This window comes from Penicillium crustosum (assembly GCF_028827405.1).
Source record: "Penicillium crustosum strain IBT 35664 chromosome Unknown utg000003l_segment0_segment0, whole genome shotgun sequence".
Taxonomy (NCBI): Eukaryota; Fungi; Ascomycota; class Eurotiomycetes; order Eurotiales; family Aspergillaceae; genus Penicillium; species Penicillium crustosum.
Window position 1 is genome coordinate 3,778,891 of NW_026623124.1, and position 26,105 is coordinate 3,804,995.

General features: G+C 49.8%; 10 protein-coding genes across 10 annotated transcripts; 1 reads left to right on the forward strand and 9 right to left on the reverse strand.

Moving 5' to 3' along the window:
• Positions 1 to 1,556: 1,556 nt before the first annotated feature.
• N7487_008511 (uncharacterized protein) lies at positions 1,557 to 2,251 on the reverse strand (the record flags this gene model as incomplete). The annotated part of the gene is made up of 2 exons (XM_056876241.1): positions 1,557 to 2,161; positions 2,218 to 2,251. 2 exons carry the CDS (start codon positions 2,249 to 2,251, stop codon positions 1,557 to 1,559), a joined length of 639 nt encoding a protein of 212 aa, XP_056728429.1.
• Positions 2,252 to 3,668: 1,417 nt separating this feature from the next.
• N7487_008512 (S53 family peptidase) lies at positions 3,669 to 6,075 on the reverse strand (the record flags this gene model as incomplete). The annotated part of the gene is made up of 8 exons (XM_056876242.1): positions 3,669 to 3,741; positions 3,796 to 3,938; positions 3,995 to 4,626; positions 4,687 to 4,777; positions 4,827 to 4,944; positions 5,005 to 5,487; positions 5,539 to 5,802; positions 5,867 to 6,075. 8 exons carry the CDS (start codon positions 6,073 to 6,075, stop codon positions 3,669 to 3,671), a joined length of 2,013 nt encoding a protein of 670 aa, XP_056728430.1.
• A 916-nt stretch (positions 6,076 to 6,991) lies between these two features.
• N7487_008513 (phosphoribosylaminoimidazolecarboxamide formyltransferase/IMP cyclohydrolase) lies at positions 6,992 to 9,019 on the reverse strand (the record flags this gene model as incomplete). Its single annotated transcript, XM_056876243.1, has 4 exons — positions 6,992 to 7,147; positions 7,200 to 8,685; positions 8,776 to 8,902; positions 9,001 to 9,019. The coding sequence occupies 4 exons, from the start codon at positions 9,017 to 9,019 to the stop codon at positions 6,992 to 6,994; spliced, it is 1,788 nt and encodes a 595-aa protein (XP_056728431.1).
• Positions 9,020 to 9,941: 922 nt separating this feature from the next.
• On the reverse strand, positions 9,942 to 11,125 carry N7487_008514 (INSIG family protein; the record flags this gene model as incomplete). Its single annotated transcript, XM_056876244.1, has 2 exons — positions 9,942 to 10,310; positions 10,403 to 11,125. The coding sequence occupies 2 exons, from the start codon at positions 11,123 to 11,125 to the stop codon at positions 9,942 to 9,944; spliced, it is 1,092 nt and encodes a 363-aa protein (XP_056728432.1).
• An 810-nt stretch (positions 11,126 to 11,935) lies between these two features.
• N7487_008515 (uncharacterized protein) lies at positions 11,936 to 14,362 on the reverse strand (the record flags this gene model as incomplete). The annotated part of the gene is made up of 4 exons (XM_056876245.1): positions 11,936 to 13,140; positions 13,210 to 13,263; positions 13,323 to 13,862; positions 13,930 to 14,362. The coding sequence occupies 4 exons, from the start codon at positions 14,360 to 14,362 to the stop codon at positions 11,936 to 11,938; spliced, it is 2,232 nt and encodes a 743-aa protein (XP_056728433.1).
• Positions 14,363 to 15,959: 1,597 nt separating this feature from the next.
• Positions 15,960 to 18,059, reverse strand: N7487_008516 (DEAD/DEAH box helicase; the record flags this gene model as incomplete). The annotated part of the gene is made up of 3 exons (XM_056876246.1): positions 15,960 to 17,683; positions 17,750 to 17,814; positions 17,872 to 18,059. 3 exons carry the CDS (start codon positions 18,057 to 18,059, stop codon positions 15,960 to 15,962), a joined length of 1,977 nt encoding a protein of 658 aa, XP_056728434.1.
• Positions 18,060 to 18,885: 826 nt separating this feature from the next.
• N7487_008517 (uncharacterized protein) lies at positions 18,886 to 20,139 on the reverse strand (the record flags this gene model as incomplete). Its single annotated transcript, XM_056876247.1, has 8 exons — positions 18,886 to 19,073; positions 19,165 to 19,334; positions 19,390 to 19,453; positions 19,507 to 19,587; positions 19,638 to 19,741; positions 19,806 to 19,822; positions 19,890 to 19,967; positions 20,029 to 20,139. The coding sequence occupies 8 exons, from the start codon at positions 20,137 to 20,139 to the stop codon at positions 18,886 to 18,888; spliced, it is 813 nt and encodes a 270-aa protein (XP_056728435.1).
• A 245-nt stretch (positions 20,140 to 20,384) lies between these two features.
• Positions 20,385 to 20,976, forward strand: N7487_008518 (mitochondrial 37S ribosomal protein uS13m; the record flags this gene model as incomplete). Its single annotated transcript, XM_056876248.1, has 4 exons — positions 20,385 to 20,387; positions 20,453 to 20,497; positions 20,565 to 20,831; positions 20,932 to 20,976. The coding sequence occupies 4 exons, from the start codon at positions 20,385 to 20,387 to the stop codon at positions 20,974 to 20,976; spliced, it is 360 nt and encodes a 119-aa protein (XP_056728436.1).
• Positions 20,977 to 21,330: 354 nt separating this feature from the next.
• N7487_008519 (WD repeat WDR12/YTM1 family ribosome biogenesis protein) lies at positions 21,331 to 22,866 on the reverse strand (the record flags this gene model as incomplete). The annotated part of the gene is made up of 2 exons (XM_056876249.1): positions 21,331 to 22,673; positions 22,740 to 22,866. 2 exons carry the CDS (start codon positions 22,864 to 22,866, stop codon positions 21,331 to 21,333), a joined length of 1,470 nt encoding a protein of 489 aa, XP_056728437.1.
• Positions 22,867 to 23,085: 219 nt separating this feature from the next.
• On the reverse strand, positions 23,086 to 25,722 carry N7487_008520 (uncharacterized protein; the record flags this gene model as incomplete). The annotated part of the gene is made up of 3 exons (XM_056876250.1): positions 23,086 to 23,902; positions 23,970 to 25,501; positions 25,570 to 25,722. The coding sequence occupies 3 exons, from the start codon at positions 25,720 to 25,722 to the stop codon at positions 23,086 to 23,088; spliced, it is 2,502 nt and encodes an 833-aa protein (XP_056728438.1).
• Between the last annotated feature and the right edge of the window lie 383 nt (positions 25,723 to 26,105).

The following is a 26,105-nucleotide window of genomic DNA, read 5'->3' on the forward strand; positions in this document are numbered from 1 at the left end:
ATGGGCCAGGTGGAGAGGTAGCCCTGTTCCTGGTCTCGAAAACCTTAATTTCCGGCGTCGATTTCACAGATCCTCATCTTGGATCGTTGACATTTTCCTCGAAAGCACTTGCCTCTAAAGGATGCTGCCTGCGTCACAACTGATATAGTAATCGACGAACCCTTCCAAGGTTGGGTTGAGAGTTCTCTATAGAGTCCAATCCAGTAGTTGATTTCTCGGTTGATGGTTTATGACAAACTTATTTTCCCAATTTCCAGTCCATTCAAATTTGACTGGGAGTAGCTGTCGGGACTATGAAACCCAGAGATTATTTCGCGATTAGGATCAGCCTCTATACTCACCACGTGGCAGCACCGACGACGCGATTCACTACAAATAGGCGCAATGGCTCATCAGGAGAAATTTTGTCGGTATTTGGGAAGATAATAAAGCATCTACTCATTATAGAAAACGACATAAATTGCCTTCCAAACGTGTTGTTTGCTTGATCCTTCCCGTAGTCGTGTGCTTCTCTCAAGTATTGAGCCATACATATCTCTCAGTATGAGCACTTTGCTCTGTAGAACTCTAAATAGTTCATGAACCAGTATTTATTTGACGGTGGTCCACTACTAGAAGTAATTCTAATTGAAAAGGCATGCAACATTGAGACGATTTTGAGGTTTTGCTTTGATTCTACAAGCACAGACGTTATGGATGTTGCACAGACCTGGGTTTTGGAAGCAAGGAGGCTTTTAGCGGGTGGACCATGTAGATTTTTGATAGCGTTCTAATGGTGCTTGTGATGATTATGTTCTACGTGTGGTACCCAGACCTAGTTCAAGTCTCGCTAGACAGCCAACAAGAACCTTGGATGGCGGGAGTTTCTTGTCAACCAACGGACTGGAGAATATCATTCGCCACATTAAGTGTGTTGGATTTGAATGTATAAAATACGATTCTGACCTCTGTTGCAGTAAAGAAATACATTGGTTTAAAAGTTGGGTCTTCTCTTAATACCTCTAATATATACCACCATTTGAAGTAGGCATCTACCGGCTATACAAAAATGATAGAGACCGCCTGTACCTCATAGTTGGCAGTATCCAGTAAATATCTTTTAGATCGTAGCTCTGATCATTATCAACATGCAGTGCTCATGTGTGCAGTTCTTCAGAACAAAGAACAAAGCATCTGTAGGATTGAAATCAAAACTGAAAAGCAAATGCCCAGGGCAAGACCCGCGCTTTGATTAATCCCTGACCCCTTTGTTACCGTGGAGACTCACTTGCCCATTGATATGTGGTAGAAACTAAGCCGTGTGATAGTGTCACCAATATCTATCTAACCCTGTCGCATCATCTAGCACCGTCAACATGAATACAAAAATCTCTACAGACCAATAGCTTCAAAGACAGACAATTGATTCATTCTCAGTGAGCCACGTTCAGATTAACAAACAGTTGATGATCAAGTGACACTCAAGACGCCCTGCTAACACCAGTCACCAGAGACTCCAGCAAAACATAACCTTTCAAGATTCAGCAGTAAAATACGTCCCTTCAAAGTATCACACTTCATGCTGGGTATGGCCTGTAAACCAATTCATTGCCGAGGTGGTCGATAACAGTGACAGAATTGTCAGGATCCGACATGCGAAGATCGGCATAAGCGAGAGCACGATCAATAGTCATCTCAATGCTATGCAAGTTACGGGCATATCCATGGAACCGGAGCTTGTGCAGAACAGACCTGATCCAGTTGACGCAGTTCTGAGGAGGATGAGCATCCTTAATTGGTAGCTGAACAGACTGAAGGAGGATCTTGATAGTGTCCGGGCCGATTCCGTCGTTGACTTCGCCGATTGCCATTCTGATGAGAAGAGAGTCACACGACTCCGGGTGGACGTTGGTCTTGACACGGTAGGTCCATTGGAAGTCCGGGTTGAGATCACGTCGAATCACCGGGTCCGGCGAGGCTCCGTCAGTCACATCGTAGGCGTAGTGGCGATTGTACTTCACATCATAGACGAGGATGGCCCAGTGATAGGCAGAAAAGCCGAGGCGCTTTCGGTAATCGTCAAGAGAGAGCTCGCCACGGTGATAGACAGCCAGGAACAACTGGTAAAAATCGGCTGGTGGGGAACCCGGGGTGGGTCCGCGATCGGGGGAGCATCGCTGAGCTATGTGTATACTGTTGTTAATAACTCTTCTGAGCTTCAAGTCCGAAGGATCATACTCACAGGAAGTTCTTCAATCGGATACAGGGCCATGATGCCTCAGAATCTGATTTACGCGGGTGTGTGTGCTTGGGACTGTTCAAAGTGTTGTTTACTTCCAAGGTAGCCTTTCTCCGATCGAGCTCCTGAGCAGGAGCTTCAGCAAACTTTATTGCCATTTCTATGCTACCGCCCGAAGGGCATTTACAATGAAAATTAAGTTGTTGGGGCCTGCTTAAAGTTGTTATATGAGACCGATAGCCTATCGACTACTTTCGCGGACAAAAACGAGGCTTTTATATCCTCTGCTTATAGATATTTGAAGCTATACACATCCCCGCGCACGGACCACCTTGGCGTATTGTTCGAAGGCGGCCACCCTTTGAGTTTCAACAATAAAAAACGAAGCCAAGCATAACTAACACCTAGATAGTCAATTAAATCAAACTAATATATAAGATAAAAATGAGAAACAAGTCAGAGGAACTAGATCAATCGAAAATGGCGACTGGCTCGAGCTACCGTGGACTAGGATGATAGTTTGATATCTGGGGTACTTTAGCACAAACACACAATGACACCTACAGACTATACGATTCATGATGGATCTTGTTATTGAAAAGGCTCTTCTAAATGTTCTGAAATCACGCATATGGTGACATATCTATATTTAGTGAACAAATGCGACGCACACATATTTTGTTGAAAATCCCAGTGGACTAAAACGCAGATAGGATTCCAGCCTTCGTTGGTTCTAATACTCCGTACTACGCCACTGGATATAGTCTGGTGGACATAGAAAATTAGCTCGTTGGGGTAAAAGTATTCTGATTGCTTTCTTTGTCCTAAATCTTAAATGAAGTATGATATCCCTGACGGTAGCCTACCGCACAGCTGTAACCTGCGCACCTGCCGGTCTAGAATTCTTTATTTAAATAGTACCTCGGTAATAACAGTAAATTAATGAAGAGACTTTGACCTTCTTGGGAAACTTCGGCCAAGTTAGTCCCCATCAGTACGGCTGTTGGGTATGCAGTTTCCATAGTGACTATCTCGTTCCACTTCAATTCAACCTCAGGTCGTTCCTTCCCACCCTACCTCTCCGTCTAACTAGGTAATTGAAATCATCAGAAGGTTTCCAGAAGGTTCCCTCGTCCTTCAGCCCTCCTCACTCTACTCCCAAATAACCCACTGCCATATAGATAATCTGCTCCAGCATCTCACTACTTGGCGGTCCACGTGCCATATAAAACCATCTCACATTGAATTCGGACATATAGACATAGGCATAGACATATATAGACATGAATAACCGAAAATAAATCACAAAAGGACAGACTGGTCATAAGAATCATAGAGAAATCCCAATACACCAGCAATCCGGAGTAACCTGATACTTGATATTCAGCAAGGTGACCCTTAATACCACTTGGTATACATGTCTATCACACAAGCTCTGCTCTTATTCATCTCAAGGAAGAGATAAGAACAGCTTCTTCAACTCAGGATAGTTAGGTGTGCCCAATCCGGTAGCGGGGTCCCATCTGCATGGTAGGTCAGTAAAAGCTCATCGCCAATGTAAAAGATTGTGTACGTACCCTGGAATAGCACTGAAGCCCTCCGAATCACATCCAACATTGGTGCCGTTGGTGATGTCATTGAGAACATGCGGGTGAGCGTAAAGCACGGGGTTCACGAAACCAACAGGTCCCTTGCCCTTGTGAATACGTTCCTCGTTAATCTACCACCACGGTCATTAGCACAGCCAACAAGCAAAATTCCAAACTCCCAACTTACCAGGTTCAGAACCGAAGCAAACAACGGCGACGCCAAGCTAGAACCATAGTAGTGCGCCAATTTTCCATTAGTGTAAGCAGGGAACACGGCGCCATTAGCCGACACATCAGGATAAGCACGACCAATACGGTTGTAGAGACCCTTTGTCGTATTCAGGTTGACTTCCAGCTCAGAGTAGTACGGGTAAGTCAGCTTAGCGTCCTTGAAGTACTTCTCCACGGCTTTCTTCTGGTACTCAGGTTGAGGGAAGTAGTTGGAGAAGCCACCGGCGCTGGAGAAGTTGGCGGCAGTACCACCCAAGTCAGCGTGCATCACGCTCTCATTGTCCTTGACTGTCTGGTCGGCGTAGAGCATGGTGCCGCCGACAGAGGTCACGTAGGGGCAGTTAGAGGGGTATTGTGGGTTGAAGATCTTTCCCTCGGGTCCTAGGCATCCGTTGGCGGATCCGTCGCCGTGGAACGAGGCCACACCGTAGTCACCGGAGGCGAAAAGGATGGAGTGGCCCTGCAGGCCGAGCTTTAGGAATTCGTTGCATTGGCGCTTGGTGTAGGCTACGGGGAGATCGGCTTCGGCTTGGCCGTAGGAGGCGCTGATCACGTTTGTGGGCTTGTATACACCACACTGAAGCTGGCCTGTTATTGTGTGAGCGATTAGATCAGTCTAGCTGGTGGAAATTGGAAATCGTATGTTACCTTTGTAACCACCGGCGCTCGGGTTGGGGTAGACTGGATCGATATCAGGGTTGTCGCCTGTCTCACCAAAGGCACTATATGTGCAGTAAGACTGGATTTGTTAGCAAGATACATTTTATTTCCGGGAGATTATAACATACACCATCGAGAGCGTCAAGGAAAGTGTTAAACAGGTTGGTGGTCGCAACCTCCTTCGGTTCATAGATCTGGTCATCAACCTGGTAAAGAGTCACGGACTGGGGGTAGATAAGCGCATAACTGGCGTTGTTAGCAAAAAGACAGGAAATCAAGTTGTGGGGGTGGGGGTTTTGTACTTACGCCATGTCAATGTCAATATCCGATTCACCAGTATTCAGCGGGCTGTAATCAGGCACCGAGAAGTTGGCTCCATCAATCAAGGCAGGAATGGGATAAGTGCCCTGGGGGATCCAAGGAGCATAGGCTTTGTAGTAGAGATCAATATCTGACTTCGCGAAGTAGTCACCCTGCTCGTAGAGACCAAGCGAGTTACCCTCGGCTGCCTTCTTGGCGGCTGGGATGTGGTACAAGGCCTTGATGCAGGCCGGAGTCATCTGAGTTCCGCATTTCTGGAGATCCGCAGGAAGTGACTTCGCCTTCTCGGAAATAACCGCAGATGTGGTAGAGTCATCTATGGCCTTCGAATGAGCCAAGTGCGACGCTCGCTTATCCATGGTGCCCCTCTTGCCGATGGAACTGAGCTTCTTCTTGACAATGGGACTCAGCTTGACACCAGGAGTAATATAGTCAATGTGCGCCTGGATGTGCTCAGGGACATGATACCTAACAATGTTAAAAGAGCCCAAAGCAATTAAAAGCAACAAAAAGACTTACTCCTCGCAACCAATCTTAAGGCTGGAAGTGCTGGCATGCTCATGCTCATAGAACTCAGTCTTGAACAAAGCCTCTACTTCATGCGCATAGGCATCAAAAGCCAACCATCCCTTATTATCGGTGTGTACAATCCGAGATCCATGAATCCCAGAAGATTCAAGCCAGCGACGAACAGAGTCAACCGCATCCTTTGAAGGAGCGAATAAATCATGAACTTCCTCTGAGGTCCAATACTGTCCATACTTGGGAGAGCTAGGGTCAGAACTATGCAAGTATTAGTAACCGCGCATGCCATGAAGCCACACATATGCATAAGAAAACGACTTACACAGCCATCAGATACTCATCACCCTTCTCCAAGTTATTCTGAGTAAGACCGATGCGCACAGGAAGTACGGAATCGCGCTTAATACGCTCGCCTTTCACCCAATCCACATGCCCACTTCGCTTTTCATGCAAGACATGCTTCACCGGCGCTGGGACAGCTCCGGAAAGGGCGGCGATTGCCAGAGCGACACAAACCTGACGTACGAGCATCTTGGGAAACAATAGAGATGTGATGGTACCTGGCCATCTTGCAGGGATAGGGGGATTTCCCCCTTGATATACACGCGGGGGCAGCTAATCACAATGGTATGATTGCAACACTAATTTCCCCATCTGCGATGACGAAAAAGAACTAATCAAATTTGGCAGACCCGATTGGATATAGTCCGCAGTATCTTTGAGACAAAGAAAGCGCGATTAAATGTTCGACACTAGACATCAACATCCCGGTTAGGGCGGCTGGGGATGTTGAGTCAACATCGAGATCTTTGGAATAGCCCAATAGTGAAGACAATCGTAATTTCTGTTCATTGTGCCAATGCTGTATATTTGCTTGGTTTCTGCTTGGTTATTGCTTGGTTATTGCTTGATTTTTGCCCAGGTGCTTGGTGTTTTTGCTTTTTTGTCTTATCTCAAGAAACGCGTGCTAGTTTGATGGTCATCCCCGAGCTTCAGCGGAGCTCCGACGGAGAAACCATTCGATGTTGCAACGATTCAATTTAGGCTGAACGAGGGCATCCAATAGGAGAATATGCTAAAGTTGTTCAGACTTTCAGGATCGATTGTGAGAAGAAAAACAAGCTTCTGTTCTAGGCAACCTAATTGCGACATATTAGGGTCCAATGTCTTCGGAGGAAAAATAAAAGGGGCATCTCTTACCTGATTCGCCTTCTCGTTGTTGAGGTAAAGGCTTAATGTAACAAACTACATATGTACTGTGTATGTAGCATGTGTACTGAAATATGTGTATAAATTTATCTAAATCATAAAGGAAAACCTGACATCATCATCATACGAATATCCACCAGTGGGAACCACCGAGATGGCATCTTTTTTTTTACGAGAGGAAAAAGGGAAAGGGGAATAGAGTAAAAAGACATCGAAAGACGACAACCAGTAGAACAATCTAGTGGTGGAAGAGACGAATGCCCTGCTCAACGAAGGTGATGCCCAGCTTCTCGGCAGTCTCGAAGACAGGGGTGTCGTTCTGGCTGCCAGTAGGGGCGGCGATGTACTTGACGCCTGAGCGGGCGGCACGGAAGACGTTGTCGATGAAGGGGAACTAGAGTAAACAATTAGCATTTGCCACGCGAACATAGAAGGGAATTACTTACGAAGGCATCGGACGAGACAGCGACCTCGCCGAGCTTCTGGAGCCAAGCCTCACGCTCCTCCTGGGTGAAGGGAGCGGGGACCTCCTCGAAGACACGCTCGTACTCGACGGTCTCAGCGTCTGTGCGGGGGGTCTGGCCCGAGCAGAGCAGGTCGATGGCGTTGGACTTATCAGCACGCTTGGTGCCCTGCTTCCACTTGATGCCGATGACGCGCTCGTGGAAGCGCATCCACCAGTTGTCGGCCTTGTCACCGGCCAGACGGGTGCAGTGGATACGGCTCTGCTGGCCGGCGCCCAGGCCAATGATTTGACCGTTCAGGGCGTAGCAGACGGAGTTAGACTGGGTGTACTTGAGGGCAATGGTGGCGACGGTCAAGTCACGGAGAGCAGCCTCGGGGAGGGAGGTGGTGTTCTTGGGGGTGATGACGGTGTTGAAGGTCTTGCTGGGGGAGATGACAACGTCGTTGCGGTGCTGGGTCAGCTGGACACCGTACAGGGTGCGGGTCTCCTCGGGAGCAGGGGTGTAGTCCTCGTCCATCTGGAGGACAAGGTACTTGCCGCCCTTCTTCTTGGAGAGGATGGCCAGAGCCTCAGGTTCGTAGCCGGCGGCGATAACACCGTCGGACACCTCACGGGAGATGATCTTGGCAGTGGGGACATCGACAATGTCACTGAGGGCCAGGATGTCACCGAAGCTAGACATACGGTCGGCACCACGGGCACGAGCGTAAGCCTGGGCCAAACCGGAGGTCTCGATATCCTTGATATCGTCCACCATGTACACCTTGCGCTCCTTCTCGTTCAGGGGCACACCGATCGCAGCACCAGCGGGGGAAACGTGCTTGAAGCTAGCAGCGGCGGGGAAGCCAAGAGCCTGCTTGAGCTCCTTAACCAGAGGCCAGGCGTTCAGGGCATCGAGCAGGTTAACGTAACCAGGGGATCCGTTGAGAACCTTGAAGGGCAGCTTGTCCTGAACCATGTAGGCAGAGGCGGGCTTCTGGTGGGGGTTGGTACCGTAGCGCAGAGAGAGCTGCTGCAGACCGTTGCCAGCATACTCCTTGCGGAAAAAGCTAGAAATAGCGGAGTCATAATCGGCAGTCTGCTCGAATGCCTTGAGGGCGTACAGCTTGCGGCTAGCCTCGTTGATGGCGCCGGACTCGAGCTCCTTGAGGAAATCAGAGTAGTCGCGGGGGTCTGACAGGATGGTCACACGCTTGTGGTTCTTGGCCGCAGCGCGGAGCAAAGTCACGCCGCCAATGTCGACCTCCTCCACGGCCTCATCGATGGTGACGTTGACCTTAGCGACGGTCTCCTTGAAGGGGTACAGGTTGCAGACGACGAAGTCGACCTTGGAGATCTTCTGCTCGGCGAGGTCCTTCTCGTCGGACTCGATATCACGGGCGAGGATGCCACCGTGCACGGCGGGGTGGAGAGTCTTAACACGGCCACCGAGCATCTCGGGGGCGTTGGTGATGGCAGAGACATCCCTGAGATAAATTGTCAGTTCCGAGGTTGTTTATTGAATATAGCGCTTCTTATCGTATTTCCTTGCACCATTGATGACAGAGGTAACTCACTCGACAGGGAATCCAGCCTCACGGATCATCTTAGCGGTACCGCCAGATGCGAGAAGACGGACTTCCTGCTTGACCAGACCCTTGGCCAGGTCAAGCAGACCAGTCTTGTCATAGACGGAGATGATAGCTATTCAATCCCAAATGAGGCATATTAGAATTGAACTTGAACTGCCTGGGACAAATACTATCATAGTCCGGGGAACTATGAAGCCAAGAGGGACATACCAGTCTTTTGTTGAGACATGATGGATCCGACAGTCGACACTAGGTTTGTTAGATAATAAATTCTCAAATCCAACCCGCAATTGAAATCAATTGATATCAGGAATCGAATAACATACCTAAAACAAGCGAAGAGGGTATAACAAATGACGAACAGAAGAAAAAGAAGAAAATATGACTCGCGGGGTTGGACCGATTGCGGCGGCGGGGCTTGATAGCAAAAAAGTGTATTACGTGATCGACCTCAGCCCACTATGTTATCAGCCAATCAGAGGCTGGTATTATGAATATGGCCTTAGCGTGACACGTGATCTCGGGATACATAAGAGATTTCTCAGAATCGCCATCTTCTCTTTCTTTTTTTCTTCTTCATGAACAACGCAAAACTCACATTCTACTCAAAAAGCGTTCCTACGAAGACTCGTCTGATGAAGTACGGAAATCGTATAGAGAATGGAGACCAAGTGCCAACTGGCAAAGGTGTCGATCTTGGGTGCAGTGCCTGCTGACCTCGGTCATGTAGTGGGGATTGCAATGATTGATTCTACATACCAATCAAAATATCAAATATTATTTTGGAGTCTATTGAAATTTTCGCTTATTGTAATTATCGTAAATCTAAAAAAAAGGTTCTCTAAAATAATCTGTACAAGAATACCTTGGTGACTTTTTTTTAATGGATGTTTTGCCTGCCTTCCGGCAGCAAAAGGCGGAGAATGGCTTAGTTTGTGAAATGGTACGAAGTATAACCAAAGACACAAATTACAGCTTTTTGCATAGCGAATCAAGTCGGAGCAGAGCCGATTTCTATTACTTCTTTATCAGAGCCATAAATTATTTCAAATGTACATACATTAAACATTCCGTGCCCTCCATATGGGCCGTTCCCCAGTGAAGCTCGAGTACTCAATCCCGAACCAGAAAATCCAGGTGCTTTTCGAGCCTCATGGCTTCATGACATCTCTAACGCCAGATCCGATGGCAAGCTGACGGCCAACGGTTCCAAAGCACACACACGCGCAGAAAATGACACTGGCAACCCAAGTGCGAACCGCTATACTCTCCTGTGTGATCCCTGCACCCAGCATATTCTCCAACCCTGTTCCATTCAGAAGACTGGCACCAAATGATGGGCCGGTTGATGTGGGCACAAGCTCTGGCTTGAGGCCAAGAACCACTCCCATGCCGGCCAAGCCAACGGTGGTCGAGAGGACGAAGCCGGTCGTGGTGCGGTCAATCAGGTACCAGAGAACGGGGTTCGCGAGCGCGAGGGTCAACGATGCTTGCGTGGTAGATTCCCAAGGGAGTCTCCGCTGTAAAAAAAAAAAAAAGATCCAAATGTCAGCTTTGTCCCATAGAAAAAGAGAAAAACGGGAAGTGTAGAGCACAACACCTGTCCACTTACCATAGCAAATGCAATCCCGACAAACGCTCCAACACTGCGAGCAACAGTAACCCAGGACGGGGTGCGATCCTCACTGTCCTCCTCATCGGCACTCGCAAGCTTCGAATCAGACTCGCCCTCACGCCAGCTATCCAGCCAAGGAAGCAGATTACCCAGAGCAATACCAGCCAAACCCCAGAAGCCCAGGTACTGCCATGAATCGTAGTAATGAATATTCTCCAACTTGACAGGCGTAATCCAATGGTTATCATGAAGATGAACCGTGATCACACCGTAAGCAAGACCAAATCCAAAGAGTAGCACGCTGCTCAATGCCTGCGGCAAGATCACGCCCCGGAACAACCCATGGCTCAACCGAGACCGAGTCCTCCGCAGCGCCATCCGCCGCGGCTCGATGGCTGATTTCTCTGCTGCGCGTTGCAATGGCTCGGGCGGGAACTCCGCCGCTGGGCTGTTGGCCTCCGTGCCCCAGGGGCTGGACTCGTCGCGGAACCCTTCGAATGCCGTGGGCGAGTAAATGCCGTACAGTGTCGACGAGGTCAGGTTCATAACTGATCCTGTGCGACTCACGTTCGTTGAGTTCGATGTGTCTGCTTGCGGGTTCAGGTACTCGGTGCCTGTTGACTCGGCCGGTGTTGGGGGTCCGGATGACTCCGTGGACGCGGGCGTCAGGTCAAATGCTCGTCTCGGACGCGGACGTAGGATGCGAGGTTGTTCGGTCATGATGGGTAAGTGAGTTCTGGTTCGTATCGTGCGTTGATTTCAAGTTTCGTCGTTTCTGTTGGGTTCTCTGGGGGAAAACAGAGTCTCCGATGGCCGGCGCAACGAAAAGCAAACTGTATTTTGTTTTTCCCACGAGACAGGCAATCTCAATGTTGTAGATAAAGCTTTAGTGTATTGTACAAGATGCTTTGTGCGCGTCTGGGAATGTGTCAGAGGCGAAATGTGTAAAGTATGGGGAAAGGAGAGAATGGAGGATGGAGAATGGGGCAGCGTAGCGGGATATGTATGACGCTTACCGGAAATATAAACTTCCTCGGAGCAATTGGGCAACAAGGATTACCTTGCTATTTATCTCAAGCTGACTCGGGTGATTTCAGGAAGAGGGGGGGAAAGTCCAAATATGAAGTGTCTCAACGATTTTTGCCTTGGGAATCCGCTTCGTATTGTTGGCCGCACCACTATGTAGCAATTGTATCCACTCTGAGACCGGATTCCCGTACTCGTATGATCGAGCTTTTGCTTTGAATGGGGATAAAAAATATTTTGAGATTATTGAAAGGAAACAATCCAAAGCTATGGAAGTGGGCAGATGTATGAGAGGAGAAAGAGGGGAATTATCACATGCAGCATCGGATGTTGAGGTAGTACTAGCCACTTGTATCAAGGGCTTGGATGGAATTGACTTAATACAACCATTCCGACAGGGAATGATACGCCTAGAACACAGGAGAAAAGACATAAGAAACAGTAGATCGTGATACACAAGATTTCAAAAGGAAAAAAAGAAAAAAAAAAAAAACGCCAGCCGTATTAGTCTTCCATCGCGTCGTCTCCATACCCTTCCCCGCGTGGGCCAGCTGGACCCCTCGGGGCAGGGGACGAAGCTTCATGTCGTGCGTAACCATTGGCGCCTTCGTAGGTAGAGGAATTCTCGTCGCCGTCCACGTCGTCTTCGTCATCCTGATCATCAGAGAAGTCACCTTCCTCATCGGCTCGGAGAGGGGCACCTCCATCATCTTCTTCGCCAGAACCTTCGCCAAGGAGTTCACGGTCGAGATCGTCCAGCTCCCCCTCCATGTAGTCATCGGGTCCGTGCTCCGGGTCCCATGTTGGGGTACCCATAGCCGATGGCACGGCCCCTGAACCATCAGGATGGCCGTGACTGCCCTTGGCATGTGACGCTGCAGCTTTCTTGGTAGTGCTAGGAGTGCCCGTTACACCTGTAGACTTACGCTTGGCAGCAGCACTAGGGCGGGGACGAGGACGGGATCGGTTGTTGGAGCTTCGCACATCAGCTTCCAGGGCCGCCTTGGCCTGGTATCGCTCCTCACGCTCCCTCTTGCGATCCTTCTTAGGGCCATTGGCTTCGGTGTAATCCCAGCGATCGAGTCGGCGGGCAGCTTTTCGCACTACAGAGAGAAAGACGTTTGCACATTCTCCAAAGTCATCCTCTTCTTCCGGGTTCGGGAAGAGACCACCCTTGCCCCACGAGGTCTCTTCGTCATCTGTATCGTAGCCCTCGGGCAAACCCTGAAGCAAGCGACCGTAGCGCGCAAAAGGAATCTCACTCTCTCGTTTAGCACGAAGAACGCGGTATGCGTTTGATTTACGTTTGGCCAGCAGATAGTCAATCCTCTGCCGACGGTTTTGCTCAACGGCTATCTGGTGCTGTGTAAGTGGCCGCATCCGACGCATAGTAGGGGCTGAGGAAAGCGAAGGCTCAGCAATAAAGCGGTTAAGGACTGGATGGTTGGGACCGGGAGGAGCAGGCGAAGCATCGGGAGTATGTTCCATCCTCGTTTTCAAGATGAGTCGCTGTTGGCCCACAGCCCGATTAAGTGATGATTCCCGCTTGGCCTGTTTAGGGCGGGGACGAGAGTGACCAGGGGTCATTTCATCGTCCTCATCATCCAAACTGCGTTTGGCAGAAGGGTGGAGAGGGGTGGACATAGCAGAGCCACGACCTCCCATGCCAGAATAGTCTCCCGCGAATGATTCTTCGTCAAAGCCGTATTCTGCGGTTAGGGAAGGTTAGCGTTCTGAGGGCGTGTATATATGATGGTTATTTAGAGTGCCGAGCTTACCTTTCTTGGGTCGCTTCTGAATGCGCGGCAGTGGTTCCTCTTCTTCTAGAATGCCTGTACTAAATGTTAGTCGGGTCGCATTTTCAATAGCTGTCAGAATTAGGCGCACATACGCTTGCGTTCTAATCTTTTGGACTCTCCATATTCCTGTTCCTCGGGTGTGTCCAGATTCTCTTCACTGGCCTGTTCCTCTGTCAGGATGTCAAAGGCAGGTACTTTCAAAGGAAGACCCTCCGAACCCTCGCCTTCCACACCCGGACCAAACGGATTGTTCAGAGCAGCCTCGCGACTGAAATCACTTTCTAGATACCACCACATCAGCCAAAGGAACGCCCTAGCGCGACTTTGGCTGCTAAGTGTAGATCTCATGACCAGGTCGAAGAAGTCTCGCGGAGGAAAGAAGTGTGTTTCCGACACTTTGGGGGCATACTGCGCCAGAACAAAAATCAAGTTCACTGGGTTGGTCCGGGGTATATTCTGTCGCTTAATCTTTTCCAGGGTATTCGGTTGGTCTACATCCTCGGAGGCACCCTTGAGAATGGACTTGAGGCGAGGAGCATCCTGCAGCTGCTTGTAGGCATTGGAATCCTGATGCGCTTGTAGCGAGGGGATCGAGTGGTAGGTTCGGAGTTGAGCACGCATTTCAGGGAAGACTAGAGGCCAGGGCAATAGCAATTAGCATGGAAGTAGAGCAATGTTACGGCATAGCTGCAAGCGTACAGTTCAGGGTAGTGTTCATGCGACCGAAATTGACCAGCAGACAGACCATAGCCATATTGATAGCCGCAGGTTTGTCGTTCTGCAGTTTATCCTTAAGAATCTTGCTGGTCTTGCTGCTACGGGCCATTGCATTGATGTAGACATCCGCGAAGTCCATTCCCTTCTGCCCGTCGGGATACCGCGTAAAAACGGGTGTCTTATCCTCAAAGACCAGCTTCAGGAATTGGTACTGGATATCTTTGCGCCATAGAGGTATACCATCATCTTTCTTCAGGTGTCGAATCTTGTTACCGGAGTAGACAGAGCCAATGGTGCCGTTCGCTTGCCGCCTTGTACCGACCGTCGCGCTGGCGGTCATGCCGTGAGACTGATCATCCGCAGCTTCGGAAGCCGCGAAGGACTCGTCCATCATACTATTTTCGAAATCGGCCATTTTTGGATTATTGGAACGGATAACAGGTGCGCGATCAGATTGTAGGAGAATCGTAGGTTGTAATATGAAGTGCCCCCTAGGAGGCGGCCGATGAAAGAGGCAGAAGTAGTATAGGAGAAAAGAAACAAAAACAGAAAGGATAAAAATGAGAAGGTGTGCCAAGTGAAAAAGGGAAAAGGGAAAATGAAGTTCAAAAGCCGGAAAAAGAGGAAGAAAGCAGAGCCGAGTGGCCCATGAAGGTATAGCTGGTGTGATATCTACCCGTATCAGAGAACGCGTTTAATATGCGGCTATGGCTACATATCTAATAAATGCCACGCATTTGGATTTGCAATTTATCGAGTAAGCAACTAGTTACCTAGTTAGTTAGGTGACTAAAATATATTAATAAGACATTCATCTAACTTGGGTAATAAGTACCATTTACTGAGTTAATATATATTTGGGCCTTTTTAGGTGTAGGTATTATATATAGATGTATAATTTTGACTATCATCACATGGAGCACCTACATATACTTGAATCCTACTTTGATCCTACACACCCTAAAATAAATTTGGAAACACTTTTCATTGGATAAGAGAACTTTCCTTCTCGTGGCCATCCCAGGGCCGTTGGTTCGTTTTTTCCCCTCCCAATTCGAACCCGAGAATTCATAAGTATACTCATTCTTTCAGCGGCGACAGTGTCCTATTCCCCGAGGTCCGAGAAAAATGATCAGAATAGACAAGGAAATGAAGCAAGGTGCTCCTATTCGGAGACAATCAGCCTCCACGGACCCGATAGCAGAGGACATGCAGTTGCAGGTCAAGCCAACGCCATACAGAATGCAAAGAATACCCATTTTTGACTTCGAAAAACACCAGCCGCGCCGTGAGGTGTAACGGCGAGATAACCAGTATCCGAAAAAGCCCGGAGAAAGAAAGCGCACGTTTGTGTTTTCGAAAATCGACTGCAGAACGCACGAGGGCAGCAACAGAAACAAATGTCCGCCATGAGATACCGACGCTGTAAAAAGTCTATGCTGCATATGATGAATGCAGCCATAACAACACCGAAGATGAATGCGAAGAGAAAAAGAGAACTTTTCGAGATGATGAAAAGTCATCAATCTCCGCTCGGCGCACGCGCGTCACTCGAACGTATCCCCAGTGGGGATGCTCGAACATAAGGGGTATCTGACGAGAGCGGACATAGGAAAAAAAAGACAACGCATTCTATGATGTTCATGCAGTTTCGACCATAGGTTGCCCGAAGAGAGTAATGTCTCCCGGGGGCAAGGAAAGAAGACCGGACTGCGCGAATGCCTCGTATCCATACAAAGCAATATTGAAAAGCCATGGATGGAATCAGCGAAGAGAGACATGAGAGGAACAACAAAGGAAACCAGATTAAAGCATACGCAAACGTGGAAAATATGAATCTAAAACAAGCATAAGAAAGTCGTGCAGTCATGACAAAGCCGTCCCTGAGAGATAGCACAGGTAGAAAAGAACTCAGGGACTCAATCTGATCGTATCCGTCAACGAGAGACAAAAGAAAATAAAGCAAGGGAGCCAATCAGACCCGAGGGCATCGTCAAAAGACCACGACTGATTTACCACCAGGAAGAGGGACCGGAGGAGCCGGAGGGGTTGCCGTAGCTACCACCGCCGCCACCGTAGCCAGCACCACCACCGTATGAGGGAGCAGCACCACCGCCATAGCCGCCGCCGTATGAGGGGGCAGCACCACCGGAGCCACCGTAGCCGCCGGAACCGCCGAAGCCGCCACCCATACCGCCAGGGATACGACGCACATCGCGAGTGGCAGCAGCGCCACGGCCACGGCCACCACCACCACGGCCACGACCACTGAATCCACTACCTTCACGAGCAATGCTCTCCAAGAAAGCGGGAACCTCCTGGTGGGCCTCCTTCAGGAGCTCGAGCAAATCACGAACAACACCACGGTTGCCACGGTTGAAGAAAGCAGTGGCGATACCGGTGTTACCGGCACGACCAGTACGACCAATGCGGTGAACGTAGTCATCAATATCGGTGGGGAGATCGTAGTTGATGACATGGGTCACGTTAGGAATATCGAGACCACGGGCAGCAACGGCAGTAGCAACCAGAATAGGGCAGCGACCATTGCGGAAGAGCTCCAGAGCACGCTCACGCTCGCGCTGGGTACGATCACCGTGAATGGCGGTTGCTGGGAAGCGCTGGTTAATGAGGAAATCAGAGAGCGAGTCGGCCATGCGCTTGGTCTCAACGAAAATCAGAGTCAGACCAGTGCTGCCGTGGGTGTGGAGAATGTCTAGCAGAACGGAGCGCTTATCGGCATCCTCGACATACTCGACCTTCTGGGTGATATTCTCTGAAGTACTTCCGACACGACCAACGGACAAGAAGATGTAGTCCTTGAGGAAATCACGAGCAAGCATTTGGATATCGCGGGGGAAAGTGGCCGAGAACATGAGAGTCTGGCGATCATCAACACCGGGCATATCCTCACCCTCGACAATGCGGCGAATCTGGGGCTCGAAACCCATGTCCAGCATGCGATCAGCCTCGTCAAGAACAAGGTACTTGATGTTAGCCAGAGAGATACGGCCACGCTCAATCAGATCAACCAGACGACCGGGGGTAGCAACGAGGAGATCGCAACCACGCTCAATCTGACGAAGCTGAGAGCCGATGTCTGCACCACCGTACACGACACAGGGGCGAACCCACGAGCGGTAAGCGAACTTGCGGGCCTCCTCGAAGATCTGAGAGACCAGCTCACGAGTGGGAGCAAGAATGAGAGAGGTGGGGTAGGCCTTGCGCTGGCGGCCGTAGCTGAACTGACCACCACCACCACCCTGGACAGGGGTGGCAGAAGGACCGTTCTGGAAAGCCTGAGAGAGGATAGGGAAAAGGAAACCACCAGTCTTTCCGGAACCGGTCTGGGCACAGGCCATAAGATCACGGCCGTTCATGACGATGGGGACCGAGTACTTTTGAACGGGGGTAGGGATGACATAGCTGGCAAGCTTGATGTTGGCGATCAGGTGGTCGTCCAGAGGGGGGTTAGTGAACTGGGTAACAGGCTCAGGGACATCGTTTCCGGAGGCCTCAACGGGGATATCATCGTAGTTGGAGAAGTTGATTCCAGTCTGCTGCTTAGAGGGGTCGTTGGGCACTCCGAACAACTCGCGCTCCAAGCGAGCATTGGCGGGACCGGGAACGTGCTTGCCATCGCGCCACTGGCCATCGCCTGAGCCGCGGGCTTGCTGGGAGCCTCCACCACCGCTGTAGCTGCCACCGCCGCTGCTACCACCACCGTAAGAGGATCCTGGGTTTCCGTAAGCATTGGGATTGAAGGGTCGGAGTTTTCCATCGGGAGTCCAGCTGGGCATACCGTTCGCGGGGCCACGAGGGCTGAAGTTGGGAGCGTTAGCGTTGGCCCAGTTGCCACCACCGTCACTAGAAATTACAAAATCAGTCGTCGCTTCATAGGGTTCAGTCTTTTGGGTACCGTACCGAGGACCACCGAAGCCAGGGCCAGAAGGAGCGGCATCAGCGTTAGCACTGGAGCCGGAGGCGGGACCAGGACCACGTTGGCGAAGGTGAGGAGGAATGTAGGCAGCACGGCCCACAGGGGCGTTACCCTGGGGAGCGTGCTGAGACTCGTTGAGGGAAAGGTTTCCCATTTGCAAACCGTCGGCCATTTTTGCGGTTGGAAATGTCTATTGTAGAACGAGAGTTAGAAGCTGTCCGATCTCGACCGATGCAGGTGAACGATATTCCGTACAGTTTTTTTCTGCTTCACCGGAAATGATTCGTTGGTCGTAGATAAAGCGCAAGTGATCTGGAAAAGATACTTGCAAAGAATAAGAAATCCACGTAAAGTGTACCTTTAGAGAGAGAGAGAAGAGAGAGAGAGACGGTGAAAAGATCAAATCGCTTTTCTGTTTCAACTCGATAAGAAAAAAAGATCGAGTGGCAAACAAGTAAAGCTCAGTAAAACCACAGAGAAGATGAAAAATGCAAATCTCCCGATTCTAAGAACTCTAGAGAGAAGAGAAAGAGAGAGAGAGAGTATTGAAAAAAGGGATGATGGAGGGGGGTTGAATCAAGAGAGAAAGAGAACGGGTGGATGAAGTCTGTGGGAAGGAGGCAACAAAAGTTGGAGAGTTTGGGGCGCTGTGTGGCTATTGGAGGTACCTCTAAGGAACCTAATTTTATAGTGTAAACGCCTAAGTACCAGAAGTACTCTTTAGGTATTTACCGCCACTGAAGAAATTTCCACTCGCCAGTTGCTGCTCGAGGGCGGTCTGGACGCCATGTCTGACTAAGACAGGAGGCGAATGATCTGAGTGGATGATTTTCCACTAGTCCACCTGGGCACCAAAGTATATCACCACCTACGTGACCAAGGTAACATCCACAGATGATCTATCAAGTTGTGATGATGAGAGTCATCGGATATTGAAATCCAGGGATTTATGGGGCGGAAAGTCAAAAAATAATGTATAATTGATCTAACATCATCGCTTATGCATCATACTGTTCTTTCTCTTGCTGTTGCTGCTGGCCCCGCCGACGGGCAATCCAGATACCCACAACGGCGACTAGGACGAAGAAAATCACGGCCGGCTGCAGGGAGTAAGATGGCGTGGCGGTCTCGGGAGCATCGGGGGCATCGGGAGCTTTGTCGGTGACACCCGGCTCTTGGTCGAGTTCTTAAGATATCCAAGATAATCAGCCACTTCCGACCAGCAGCAGAGAAAACATCGCGCAGACAGTCACCTGTCTAGAGCTCATCGCGGCTACCTTTGTCCTCAGTCTCGGTCTCGGGCTCAAGCTCGAGCTCACCGCTCTTCACGATTTTAACAGCCAGCTTGGGCTTGTCGCCGGGTCCCTTGGGAACGTTTTGGATCTTGTCGACAACCTCGTAGCCCTCGAGGACCTCGCCGAAGACGACATGGCGGCCATCGAGCCAACTGCGTGGTTTCGGTTAGTTATTGCACAGAAGGAATTATTCTAGGGGATACGAACGAGGTGACAGCGGTGGTGATGAAGAACTGAGAGCCATTGGTGTCCTTGCCGGCGTTGGCCATGCCTAAGAATGGTCAGATGCCTGTGAGATCGAATCAAAAGAGTGAAAATGCCTACTCAGTTGACCCTTCTTGGTGTGACGCAACTTGAAGTTCTCATCCTTGAACTTGTTGCCGTAGATCGACTTTCCGCCGGTGCCTGTACACACTTAGTATCATGTAACCGAACCCGTTCGCAGGTTCACAAACCATCTCCCTTGGTGAAGTCACCACCCTGAATCATGAAATCCTTGATAACACGGTGGAAAGTAGAGTCCTGGTAACCAAAGCCCTTCTCGCCGGTAGCCAAAGCACTAGAAGTGGGTTAGCATATCCAGGATAAACATTGGATACCTTGACGTAGCAAATCCATCATACCGGAAGTTCTCAGCGGTCTATAGAAACAATAGTGTCAGCGATAATTCTCAATTGCTGATTCCATGGGGATATAGTTCTACGAACCTCAGGGACGGTCTTGCCGTACAAGCCCATCACAATGCGACCAAGAGACTCATCTCCATGCTGAATATCGAAGTAGACCTATCACCAAAAATAAGTATCGTTTGCATATAGACCGAGCTAGAACATCAATGTCAATCACCTTGGAGGTAATCTTAGGGCCGCGAGGCTCCTTGGCTGCTTCGGCCTGAACCAGCGCAAAGCCGACGGCGAAAACCAAAAAAAGGGACACAAAGAGGCTTCTGAAATACATGCTTGCTAATTGCCACTGCTCTGGTCGGATACAGTGAAAGGGGGAAGATGGAGCAATGGGAGGGGAAGAAGGCCAGCTTGCAATGGCGTGCGGAGAATAGACGGATTAATGCCGTAAAGTTAAGGCATCAATCTACTTCGGAAAAACGTTAACGTTGACGGAGGATTTCTCCCGGAGTTCAACGAGCGCAACAAGTGACGGCTCCATACGATTGTCAGGACACCAGCCAGCCAACACAGTTCAAGATGGTATGATAGCCACAGTCACGATCCAATCTACCCTCTAAAAAAAACCCACCGCTAATTATGCTTAGGTTTTCATCCTTGGTGTCAATTTCCCCGAGCGGAACCTGCTCAAGGCAAGCTAACCCTCACGATTGTGCCCGCAACCTCGATACCCCAACTAACATGCATTGGGCACTACAGAAGTCCCTTGAGACCTTCTTCGGAATTGGAAACAACACCTCCGGCCGCCTCATGTCCCGCTTCAACATCCACCCGACCTGCCGCGTCGGCGAGCTGGCCAACAAGCAGGTCCTTGACCTCACAGCCGTGCTGTCCGATATGAAAATCGAGAACGACCTGCGCAGAGAAGTTCTGAACGATATAAAGCGTATGAAAGAGACCGGAACTTACCGCGGCCGACGTCATGCGCTGGGTTTGCCTGTGAGGGGGCAGCGGACACGGACTCAAGTGGGTTTCCCTATTCCTCCCAGTGCTCTCTTGATATCTCAGCTTGCGTTGTTATATCTCGAAACGCCATGCGAGCTAATGGCTAACGAAACCTCAATAGATCAAAACTCCTGTCAAGTTGAACCGCATGGAGCGCAGACTATAAACTTGGTGGTATCGTACCTGACTGTTACTTTTATGGGATTGTCTCACTGTTTTGCGCGAGAGGCATGGGTTTGGCGTTTTATTGATTCCTGGCACTCGATTTTTGCCAGTTTGTATGTGAATGGAACCCCTCTGTGGATGTATTATAGGCTAGACATAAACCTGGGGTGAATGGAAGCTTCAAAACAAAACTATATGTACGGCAAAGTCGTAGTGACTGTCAGGTGCAGTCTGATATATATCCAATTCCGAGCTAAAGATATACGCGAAGATGGAGAAGTAAGCAGGAAAAAATATGTGTAAGTCTAAACTTTTGCCCTCAACCAAGTGTTAAACGCCAGGCCCATATGTGCACTCATGCCTTCGAAGACAGCACGCCTTCGCCGCGGTTGATTTGGATCCGCTTATCCTCACCCGCGCTGACAATGCCCACCGTCTTGTCCCAGCACACGCTGAACACCTTGACGCCTTCACCGCCAACCCGCTTGCTATCCGACTTGCCCTCCTCCTCCAGGCTCTTCCGGGTAATCGAGTAAACGCTCTCGCCAACAACACCCTCCTTATCGGTCTTGGTGGACCGGATATCCCAAATTCTGCACGTGCCGTCGTGGCTACCGCTAATGAGACCATATGTGCTGTGGGGGTCACGGGCCAAGCTGACAACAGCGTTGGTGTGGCCTCGGAGAGTCATGGCAGCCACAGTTGTGGCAGATGCTCGGGGATCAATCAGAGTGATATGGCGGGCAGCGGTACCGGCAGCCAAGAGGCTGAGTTCGGGGAGGTGCTCGAGGGAGAGGAGCGAGTGTGATGTGGTGCGAGTATCAACCAGAGAGCCAGTGACCAAATCCCAAGTGCGCAGGGAGTGATCCCATGAGGCCGAGTAACCAACAGTAGCATCTTTTCCGTCGAAAATAGCGGCAGAGACAGGTGCGGTGTGAGCTGACAAAAGAGTCAGAGGACCACGCTGAGGTGTGGTGACGGATGTGTTCAGCTTGCGACGCTTCGTGTTCCGAGCATTGCTGGAGGGAAGCAAGTTCTCGGGTGCAGCCGGAGCATCAGCCTTCTTAGTTGACCAGAATCCAACGGTATTGTCTGCAGAACCAGTCAACAGACGGTTGGACTTGGCATGAACCGCTAGTGACTCAATTCCAGCCTTGTGACCGTACAGCTCCAGCTGAGGAGAGATCTTTCCAGTGAAACCACCTTCACCCTCGGTATACTTCCACAATCGGACCGTGCGATCAAGACCTGCCGAGGCGATCTGGTTCGGGGAAACGAACTTGGCGGCTCTGATAGAAGCAGTGTGGCCACCGTCGGCAGCGGCAGGAGAGGTCGCGATAGTCTCAGATGACATGTTCCAGATGCGAAGGAGACCATCATAGCTTCCTGATAGGATTCTTTCCTGGCCCTTGGTGAAAGTCGCACCTGAGGCCCAGGATGCAGCAGGCGAAGTCGTGGAAAGGACGTCTGTTGCGCTAACCCAGTCATCGTGCTGGAACGAGGCGATGTGCAGGGGCGGGATCAGAGCTCGAACATATTCAATCTCGAGGGTCGTCTCAGCAGAGATGCCGTTGTCGACCAAATATTCATCAATCGAGGTCCGCAAAAAAGTTCCATTGATCAAAAACTCAAATGGAATGGGCTTTTCGCTTGAGAGAAGGTTGTTCACAAGGGTGGACAGCGCATATCGTCGAAGTCCTTTTAGAGAAAGAGTTAGTACTTGATGCTACCATTTATGATTTTTGATCGGCAATAGGTTCTCACCAGTAGGAACAAGAATTGGGCCGGTGCTTTCAGGCAAAGCAATATCCTCCTGCTGGCTGATAAGCTGCACTCGGACTTGTCTCAGCGCAGACTCTGCAGCAGCAGAAGTGGCCAAATCTTCACTCATTGTAAAATCGTTAAGATTGCTGCCGATGTTGCAGATGAATCTTTTTTGGTGGCTGTCGCATTTTCGGCGGGTGAGGAAAAAATACGGTGACCAGTGCGGCATACTTGCGCAGAGCGCGGAGATGGCTCCACTTGGTTTACATAGTTGATTGCAATAACTACACTTCTGCTTGAACATATATCTAGTGAATAAATTGTATTTCTATTGGGTAGATGGGGTTTATCCTCTGGGCGCTTTTCGAATGTCTGAAATAGCACGTCGCCGGTAATCAGACTCTGCAAACAAAGCCTCAATCAGGTCAATCACTTCCTCAGCAGAGAACTCCAAGCCCAGCTCCCCTTCGAGCCAAAGGAATTTGATATCGGCGAGGGAGCTCTCCAGGATATTGATCATATATTGGAAACGAAGCCAGCTAGGGACGTAAATGGCAGTGACGGGCAGTGCCTCGGCATCACCATGTGTTTCGGGAATGAAGAGGTCCTCCAATTTGGAGAGTTGGTTACAGAAGGAGACCAGTTGCCGTGACTGATCCTCCGAGATATCACCCAAATCTTCGATATCAATGACCACCTTGTTGATCACAGTAGACAAGAGGGACCCGACTGATTGGAGCAATGCAGAACGAGATAGTATGGGTTGCCATTCTTTGTAAACATCGCGAATACGATCGACAGTTGCACTAACAGAATTCTCACAGTCTGCTAGGAATGGCTGCTCGGAGCATTGTCCAAACCCTTGGGCTCCATCAAGCAGATCCGTGACGATGGTGCGCTGCGTCTGCATCTCTTTGCTATATGCAAGTTTGCCAAATTTCTCCAAAGCTTCAACATCGGGCTGAAGCCGGGAGAGTTCATGTTCCTCGACCAGTTTCCGGATTTCATCGGCGAGGTACAAACTATCATTATAAAGGTACATCTGCCCTGAAGTAAGCTTCAGTGAGTAGAATGTGGAGGATGTAGCTTTGAACATGGCCAGGATCAAGGTTGGCAGTGCAAGAAGACCAGCACCAGAAGAGGCGACGCGGGAACCGGCATGGCTGAGCTCTAGTTAGTTGGGGTGCCAACAAAAAGCCGAAGAAGGCATGGGCAGGATAGTATACTTACGCTGGCTGCAGAATATCCTTTGAATCGGTGATTTGCTGCTGAACGACACCAAGAACAGACTCGGGGATATCAGTGATGGTGAAGACCTCCTTCAAGGTGACCTCCTTTGGTGATACGGATTCTGTTGTATTCTTCTTGTCGGGTTGGTTTGTCGCTACTGTGCTCTGGGACTGCGAAGGCCTATTATCGACTTTATGGTCATCTTCATCTTCATCCCCCCAGCCCCAGGCATCATCAGCATCATCGTCTTCCGTAGAAGCAGCTGCCTGTAGTTTGGCCAGGTCGGGAGTCTCCTCGATGTCCTCGTCATCAAGACCCCACGCACTAACGTCTCCCTCTTCTTCCTCGGGATTTGCTGTTTCTGCTTTTTTGGGCTCATCTTCTTTATCGTCACCCCAATCTGCGTCCCAGTCATCATTGACAGCATTATCCAATAAAGCACCCTCAGCCTGGGAAACCTTTTCCTTTTCAATCCGTTCGACCTGTTTCGTTGTTCCCTGACTGGCGGCAAGGACTTTGCGAACGCTATCGAGCGAGTCGACTCTACGCCGAGTCAACCACAAGCGTGGAGCTTGGTTAACCCACGAGACCAGTTCTTCTTGGCCAGTCCAACCCCAAGACTCTATCTGCTTGGTGAACTGTAAAACATGGTTCAAGACGTTTTCAAACTCGGCGAGGCCACCTAGATCGGTGGGAATAGCAGGGGATAGCCACTCAGAAATGGCCTTTGAGGAGATAGTCACAATGAACGATTCGGAGAAAGTTGCGGACACCGATGATGGCAAATTCTGTCGCAAATAGCCCAAGACGCTGGAAAGACGATCCAACGTCTCCAGTGCGGTTGTCTTTGAGGCCTCAGGCTCAATGCGAATGTTGGTCTCCGTCAACACCACACCATGGCTGGTTCCATCAGGGTGAGGTAACAAGATCGGATTTACGATCACAGACAAGAGATCCTTTTGTAGTTTCTCAATGGCAGATGTGAGTATATCTAGTCGGGCCAACGACGTAATGGTGCTCTCAAGAGAATCTGCATCTGCATCTTCGCTGATATGAAATTCGCCTTGTTGTCGGTCAACTTTCAATTGATCAGCCCAACGCGAACGAAGCGCCTCGACAATCTCCGATCGCAGCAGTGACACCTCGTCAGAAAGTATACCCATGACATTTGTGTTGGTAAAGAAGGCATCCTTTCCAACAGCTGCGTCGGTGGACTCCAATTGCTCAATGGCGATGGTGATCTGGCCACTTCTGAGGGCAGCTCGTCCTGTTTCCAGCTGTTGGCACAAACGGTGCACCTCCTCGAGGGTACCGGCTACAGCTTGATTGAAAGCAATCTCCGTCTCTACCAAGGCGACTTTCGCCCTCGCATCTTCAATCTTCGCCTGCAGGGGTTCGGTATGCTCATGCTGCGCGACTATTTCTCGCGCAGTCAATCTTGAGCGTTCTATATCTGCATGAAGTTGTTTCGCTTGGATAATCCAGTCGTCGGCATCGAAGGTGTTCTCGCGACTCAAGGAGCTAATCTCATTCTAATCAAGTAAAGCAGCGCTGGTCAGTCTTCGTTGACGTGCATAGATAGACATTGGAGATTCCATACCTCAACTTGCTCGCGCGCCTTCGATATAAGCTCGAGTTCCCTGGCGAGAGCAGCTGCTGGGAACTTACCAGCAACTACACTCTCCTCGGGATACGTGCCATCGGTGACGAAGCCTAATACCGCCTGGCACAGCTCCTCGGTATTTCCTCCCATGATGCCAACGTTCCCAGAATGAAGCTCGAATCTTCAGGGACAAGGTTCGGAGCTTCGGAGATACAAAGTGTAGATGCACATGTAAAGGAAGAGTCAAGCTGTCAACAACCCGTGACTTCCAAGGTTTGGGCGTCACCGCCCCCACGTGGTGTATATGTTGTATGCTTTCGCTCTAGATCTATAAATTTTACTAAATTTTAAATAAGACTATATATACTTTGAATGTGACTGGTTGCAAATAATTCGAAATCAAATAATTCTCTCTTTGTTATATAAATTCTTTCAGTTTTCCGCTTTGTAAGGAAAACCGGAGACTGAGGTCTCCCCCAAACTTGGAAAATTCCGGGTCCAACACACTTTTGAAGACATCTCAGACTCACCGT